The sequence below is a fragment of the Ylistrum balloti genome, unplaced genomic scaffold, assembly GCF_031769215.1.
Source record: "Ylistrum balloti isolate Yb309-2 unplaced genomic scaffold, AGI_CSIRO_Ybal_v1 Utg370370, whole genome shotgun sequence".
Taxonomy (NCBI): domain Eukaryota; kingdom Metazoa; phylum Mollusca; class Bivalvia; order Pectinida; family Pectinidae; genus Ylistrum; species Ylistrum balloti.
Window position 1 is genome coordinate 2,849,887 of NW_026782260.1, and position 8,268 is coordinate 2,858,154.

The 8,268-nt window shown below is 35.1% G+C and overlaps 1 protein-coding gene across 1 annotated transcript; it reads left to right on the forward strand.

The window, feature by feature from the left end:
- Positions 1-790: 790 nt before the first annotated feature.
- Positions 791-8,077, forward strand: LOC132554014 (monocarboxylate transporter 12-like; the record flags this gene model as incomplete). The annotated part of the gene is made up of 6 exons (XM_060218308.1): positions 791-811; positions 1,573-1,626; positions 4,786-5,164; positions 5,943-6,086; positions 6,291-6,689; positions 7,808-8,077. Coding segments are annotated over exons 1-6 (1,267 nt in total), but the record flags the coding sequence as incomplete, so codon positions are not given.
- Between the last annotated feature and the right edge of the window lie 191 nt (positions 8,078-8,268).

The following is an 8,268-nucleotide window of genomic DNA, read 5'->3' on the forward strand; positions in this document are numbered from 1 at the left end:
GATTTCAATTACTGCATTGATAAAGGAAATTCTGTTAGAACAACGAAACACGAGGAGATATAACAAGTTAGATTAACGTCCACAGGAAACCCAGCAGATGGCCAAATGATCTGAAAAGTTAATTCATGGCGTAACACTAACAAGCATATATTTGTCTGTTTGCACCGTTTGACTGTATATTGTATTAATGTATTACGAATGAAAATATTTTCGATATTTCTATTGCTTAGACTTTGCAGTACAGAAAGAGAGTCTGAATAGATAACAGCTCTCATTACCTTGTTTGAATATATTCAAGGGCGAGGTATATAACTCGCGCTTCTGCCGAGAATATTGAGGCGTTGTTCTGCGGTAGGCGGTATCAATACCTTGTGAAACCATGGCCGAGGCAACCTTACATTATCTTTTGAACCATCAGTATATAATGTAGAAATGTTTTATATTCTAACTGCAATTTCGAGAGGATGAACGAAAGGTGCAACTGTCAGTGTCTGATTTAACCATTTCATGAAGAGAAAGTCAACTTCAGGTGAATTCAAGAGCCGGGGTGGAATTTCTGTCGTTCCAAATGATTGAATTTGGTCAATATCAATATTTGTGTTTTGTAAAAGAGCAGAAATCCGAATACCGAATGATGGGATAGTCTTTGGTTTGTTTTGAAACAAAGTTTTATATTTTGGTTCAAATACAAGTGAAAAAGCAGGATTTGAAGGATTTGACTTTAGCTGAATGGTACATTCGACGGCTATATAGTTATGGTTCGTTCGTTGAATAGAGGCTCGCTGAAGGTATGGTCTTAAAAGCTCTGAGGGTGAGCCTCGGACCCTAGTGCTGAACAGTGTCTAATAACTTGAGATATGAAGGTCTAGCAGATCCATACACCATGGATAATAATAGCGCTATAAATTCTTAGCAAAACCTTTCTATCAGCTCCCCAACAAGTGTGGAACACCAACCTGAGAATATTCAGTGCCTAAAGGCTTTTTGGCTTTAAGGTTTTTTAAACGTGTTAGGTATTCAGATATTGGTTATAAATGTAGGATCATTAAAACAGAAACCTTAGCTTTGTAGTTTAGAACAGGTTTTCTCTCTACAATCATATGCCGAGTTGCACCAGATTCTAACGATCGTTATTACCTATTCAAATTGTGAAATCACGTTAAGTTTCAGAAGATAATAAAGTACAGATTTGAACAAACTGAGGCAGCGACTACAATTGATAAGAACGTAATCATCTAATACAATTTTTCACACACGACCAGACTCTTTCGTCAATCCATCCCACTGTCAAAGGTTGGTAATATTTCATCACGTCCTCATTTAAGACATGATATCACAAATCTAGATAACCAGGCAGGTTTCGTCGCAGACATTTACCCTTCTGGAACACTTTGATTATTGTTCTTGAACTTCTTAAAGGGTGTATATGTTAATCTTTATTTTTCCATATTTCGACCGCGATTCATCGACACAAAATTTGGGATTAAGAATCTAACTTGTGGCTGTTTTCTCTATCAAAAGAGAAATCATTTCAGAACTAATCATTATAAAATGGATATTTCTCATTTTCAGATAGATAAAGTTCGGGATGAAAAACCGAAGACCAGCGCCATCCAGGTATTTCAGGTAATACGCTTTTGGGACACGGTCAAATATGTACACCACATTTAATGCTATATAAGACTAGTCCTCCCATCGCATTAAAAACCAATGAAAAAAAATAGGACAGAATATAGACCACATGGAATCCAAAAACAATAGATATTATCAAAGGAATATCATAAAAAAGTACAGATTTAGATTTATCAAAATATATTTCCCCAAATTTCCGTCCTCTTCAAACATTGATACCACCGTTGGGTGAATCTTAAATGCCTGTTATAAAGTTACAGTCGTTGTGTAGGCCAACATGAAATTCCAGGCCATTTTACGCAATATTTCTTGCACTGTTTACATGTATAGGAATCAATTATTAATATAGGTCTTTTTGAGGGAAAAAGAGCTTTATATTTCAGTGGTTATATTAATATTAGTATCAGTGTCCCAATTTAAACACACAAGACACATGAACCCAACAGGGGATGGCCTTGACCTTATCGTTAATAGGAAATCTAAATGATGTTTGAATTCAAGTCTACAATTTTCTTGATTAATAAGAAATCCCCCTTGATATTTGAATACACTTTAAATAGACATGCTTAAAATAAATATGTAGCTATACTATAAATAAATTTAAAATCATATTTCCATTTATCATAATATTGAACAAAATCTTTGATGTAGAATCAATCTGAACATATGGATTGTACATGATGGCCTAGGAAAAAGGTATATTTTTATTCTAAAATATGAGGTTTTAACAAGATATTTATTCATATTTACCCTGTATTCATCTTTGATGGATTGTTGATATATTACATAAACAGTCTGTGTAACACAAGCGAAAAACTTGGGGCGTTGCGACGTGCATTTCACAATTTGGTATATGAATAAGATAAACACAAAAATTCATTTCCGAACGAATAGTGTGTGTTCCGGAAATGGGACGTCATGCAAGAATAAAAAAAATGTGCAGCATGAAATCTTAAGTTAACAATTCTCGATGAGAAAGAGCAAACCTTCAGAAACAAACGTATCATGTAATGAATTACCAAACCTCAAATGAAGTAAGCTTCAAATATTTATTTACATGATAATACCTTGCTTGTTGCAAATGTAAAGGCAGGTAATTAGATATCAGAGCTATTATATTAAACCTCGTTAAATTGTATAATTCATGTAGACCTCGTAAACATGGGATACGAGCCGATTTTATACAACAGTACATCATAGGCTGTACAGCATGCCAGGACTCAAATGTCTTTTGTAGTGCACGAAATATAGTAGTGAAATTCTTCTGTCTTGAGATAGCGTCCTTTTACTGCCAATCTACAAAATATTGTGAACACGAATAGTACAAGAAAACAAACGTTTCTTTCTTTTAATGTCTGGTTATTGTTAACAATTAATTTATACGCTTCAAGAAGAGGATTTTTATTTCATTCGGAAAAAAGTGCGCATCTGAAAAAAATATGTTCAAGATAAAGGTAGGTCTTATTATTATTACAATCTTACATGCAATGCATACCTTCATATATGTTGAAAGGCTAAGATAACCCTTTGTGCAAAAGATGTGACGAGCCATTCACCGTTAAACATTTTTTATTGAACTGCATTGTTACTATTATTATTATGACATTTTGAACGGCCCGTCCACACAGAACAGGTCATTAGTGCCATCAACCATTAAAACATACAGCGATCCAAACAAACCAAATGGTAAAGACAAATGCTAAAAATCTTAAATGGTTAAATTATCACAAAAGATTAAAATGGTAAGTCATTGTCTATTATATAGACCAAAATTTTTCATAAGACCTAGAATTTTATTAACCGCAACAGTTTCAATACAATACAAAGCAATACAAAAGTTAAAGGCAAGTTCATGATAAAGTATTAAGGTATTACGAATGAAAACATTTTCGATATTTCTATTGCTAAGAGTTTGCAGAACAGAAAGAGAGTCTGAATGGATAACAGCTCTGAATACTTTGTTTCTTTGAATATATTCAAGGGCGAGGTAGATAGCTCGCGCTTCTACCGAGAATATTGAGGCATTGTTCGGTAGCGAGGGTGAAGGACTGGCAGAAACATCATTACGAAAAAGGGGTGAGAGGAGCGACTGTGGATTTGGGGGACAGGGTCCTGGTTCGGAAACTAGTCCATGATGTAAAGCATAAATTAGCCGACATGTGGGAGGAGACTACATGTAGACATGTATCAGCCTAACCCTGAGGTCCCAGTTTTTGTTGTTCGGCCGGAGATGGGGGTTTGACGAACTAGGAAACTACATCGTTATTTTGTGTTTTGTGTGTACATATTGATCAAAATAAACGTCAGTGGAATCGCACAAAGTTAAACGATGTGCGCAAGATAGATTCATGTAGGTTCAGTAATGACTTACGGTTAAGTGTCGAAAAGAATTTATTTTAAAGATTATACAATACTACAGCTAAGTAAAGATATTTATAGGTTAGACACATGTTGACCTATCGGGTACACTCCTTATTAAGATTGTTTTGTTTACAAAATACCATAACTGACCTTTGTTTACAAAATACCATAACTGTGTATATACTCTATATAAATATAGTATATATGTAAACGTTATATGGACGTCTCTTTTTGTCCCGGCAATGCACCATCTAAGCTATTTCACCATACCTCTATTACACTTATTTTTCTATTATTTTGTTTTATGCTCTGGTAAATGTTAAGTGATGTGTTTGTTACAAGGGAGACAGCCGGAATGGTCATGTTACTTACATACCTGTATACAATTTTTGTTGCCAAAGACACATCACTTGTCACTCTCTTAGATGTGAAACTATCGAGAGACTAATTAACAGACTCTAGTTGTTTATAGATGATTGCCATATTCAAAATGATCTCCATAAACAACGATCAATATTTAATACGCTTATGATCGCGTAATCGTTTAATTATCAATCAGTAATAGTAGTCAACCATTTTTACCAAACCTCACATCAATGTTGCACAGTTATGCGGGCGATGTATGCTCGTTGTTCGCACGAAATTGTTGGTACGCTGTGCGTAACATACATATTGTTTTGATAAATCAAATTCAATTTGTTCAACATTTAAGTAATGTGGAATTCACAAAGAAATGTAAATAAGATATTTGTCTGAAATGACAATGATATCGAATGTCATTCTTCATCTTAGATTGGATCAGTGTCCGATGGAAGACTTATTGCTGCAAATGGCATATCCGAGCATCCTAGTAGTAAATTTGCGATTTTCGAAGGATCTTATGGCGATGTGAATAAAGAATTCCAAATTCCAAAAGCAGACACCGATGGTAGCAGTAATAAAATTGCAGATCACAATAATGAAAACACTGACCCAAGTTTTGAAAAAACGGCTCCAGATGGCGGATGGGGATGGATGGTAGCGTTCGCATCTTTTATGAACAACTTTCTGTTGGACGGTGTTATATATTCTTTTGGGATTTTCTTTGAGGACTTTCTGGAATACTTCGGTGGCAGTAAAGCAAAAACACAAATTATCAGCTCCGCCATCATTGGGACATCTGTATTAGTTGGTATGTAATATCTATATGCATGTAAAGCAACAATCGAAATAACTTGCATGAATTTTGTGAATTTTTATGAGATTTTTGGAAAAGTGATTAAATGCTAGAACGACAAAACACGATGTTGTGGACATTAAGAAATGAAACTCTTAAGCCTTGAAATTTTCACGTCGGCGTAAACATTTATTATATATTGTTTATACTAAATACTGGCTATCTAATTTTTTCTTCCATATTCGGTAGTTGACCTCTCTCCAGGTGGCGCTGGTTTATTCAAAGAAGAGAAATGATATATTACACAAATATCATCAATATTGAATTTATTATTTCATTATTACTAACTTAAATACCGCGCATGCAACGTCCTAATTGTGATAATTGTGGCAAAGTTAGGAATATACCTACACTGTGTATGTTGTTCACGTTCTGGTTTAATTATCAAATATTGAAAAGTTACTTTTTTAATGATTTTAGTGCATCTCTACATCAATTTTTTCCTTACTCTCATTTTGGGGTTCCTCACGTTAGATTTCTAGCGTCATTGTATAATATAATGTAAGTATTTATTAGGCGTGTACCGTACTGAGTTTGTATAAGACTTCTTTGGATCTTTACTGCGACTTCCACTCTTGGATATCGCGAAGTTACCCCGAACATTTCATTAACACACAAAAAAGTTTATGATGCAGTTTTATTTAACTGTTTACTTACTTAATTGTGAACTAAGTCATATCAAAATGTATTGTGAAATAGTGATGATATTCTGTTACCATCTACTTATAATCAGGTCCATTAACTGGAGCGATTGCAAAACGGTTCCGGTGTCGGAGGGTAGCTATCGTCGGAACTATGGTAGCCAGTATCGGACTTTTCCTCTCCACCTTTTCTCCAAACCTGGACGTCATGATTTTGCTATACGGCATTGTTGGTAGTTATATAGAAAAAAAACCTGTTATTCACGAGTGTAATGTGTATAAAGTAAATATATTGTTCCAATAATGAGGTTTTTCCTTTTGTTATTTAAACTATTCCCAATAAAACATGCCAAAAAGGAATATATAGACTTCAAACTATTTCATTGTCATAACTATAAAAGAATACGCAAAAAGATGTCATTTCCTAATAATTCTTTCAGGTACAGGGTTTGGACTTGTATATGGACCCTCGATATATATAGTGAGTTACTACTTCAGTAGACGCCGGGCCCTCGCTACAGGGATAGCCGTATGTGGTTCGGGTATTGGAGGATTCGTCTTTCCCCAACTTGGCGTCCTTCTACTGGAGGCGTACGGCTGGCAGGGCGCCATGTGGATCATCTCCGCCATCGTGTCGAATGGAGTTATATTTGCTGCAGTATACAGACCAATTGAAATGCAAAGAAAGAAACCGCACGGGAATACAAAATTGCAGGGAAGTGCTCCGACTGCTCGGAAGAACTCGATATGTCTTTCTCTACGTCAAATGTTTCGAATTTCACTGTTGTCAAGTCCATCGCTTGTTTTCTATGCAATGTCGTGCTGTTTGGTGTCAGTTGGTACGTTTTACTTTAGTTTGGTATATTGCGTATTATGATCATAAGCTGAACTTTGTGCTAACGTGATATTATATTCCTGCTGTTTAAGACTATCATGTTTGTGATTGAACCTGATAATACCGTTAGATATATTTCACTTCCTTTCCTTCCATTTTAAAAGTAAGAACAGACATTTCGTAACTAAAGAGGGTGAAATATAACAAATTGTATACTTTTTGAAAATCATTGAATTTACATTCTAACCTTGATTGTTTTTCTTTAAATCATCACATTCTGGTTTGCCAATCCTTCTTGTATAGTGATGAAAGATTAACTGAAATTCGAAGTAACTGTTAGAAGTAATTGTCAATCAATCATCCCGGGTCCTTGTGGTCAAACGGAGCCGTTCAAGCCTTTCAATCCAGTAGAAGCTAGAAAGGTGTCATCATGATTTCATGTTTGACCTTGATCGCCTTTAAACCTTTAAACAAACTTCCACAAAAAAGTGCCATGACCAAGAGTAAGCGTTTGACAAATGGTTCACTTGTTTTCCAACTGAAAAGATTGTTTACTTTTTCTGTTCAGTTTGGTTTTTAAAACACTTGGTTCATTACATCTAACAGTTTTCGGTTTGTCGGTATAAATGTATTTTTCAGTTTTTATCTTTTTAGCTACATTGAGAAAACATGTGCAATGCTCTCACTTAAATTCCGAACTGATATATATAATGATAGAACGTTGAATTTGGGTCTAAATCAAAATTAATTTTATCAAAATGTATTCGCTCAATGCGTGTTGCCGTTAGGATTACTTTTGTGCAAGATGCAAGATTAGCTAATGACATTAGGTTTCCAGATATGAACGTTGATTAAAAAAATGAGCAACTTTTAGTCAGTGAATATTTTATTTCCTTATTCATGAATGTAGTTGGACATTTTTGAAACCCGTTAGTTTTTTTCTGATGATTTCTTCATCACTGACCTTGTTTTCATCATGTTCAAAAACATTAATGTTAACCAAAATACACACAGCGGGTGTCGTCGATGAAGGAGACGGCGCTTACCCTTCTGGAACATCTTATCTTACTGCAGTTTCTATTTGATGATATTCTGTTAACATGCCGGTATCTTCTTTGTTAGGATTTTACATCCCGTTCAATTTCCTGCCAGAGTATGCTAAGGAGAAGGACCTCTCAGCTTCTGATGGCGCTCTCCTTCTATCTATCATTGGGATATTCAACACACTTATGAGGATTGTAATGGGCCTGTTAGCAGATCGATCCTGGGCGGACTGTATCCTGATCAACGGCGTAGTCGTTGGTTTTGGCGGTGTGGCCACAATCTTCATTCCTTATTACAACTCATTTGCGGTATTAGCTGCTTATTCCGCAATCTTCGGAACTGCTATTGGTATGTATGCTGATCAGTTTAAACATTGGTAATTGAATTCATCTTGTATACGGAATTCATTTTTCAGTTTAGCTTGTCACAGACTTAAATGCAATATTGCCATGCTTTCTAGTCGAAGAAAAGACAACATGCTTCAGTGAAAGCCTTTTTGAACGTCGTTTTGTTTACAATACTTTATTTATTTGTAGGAA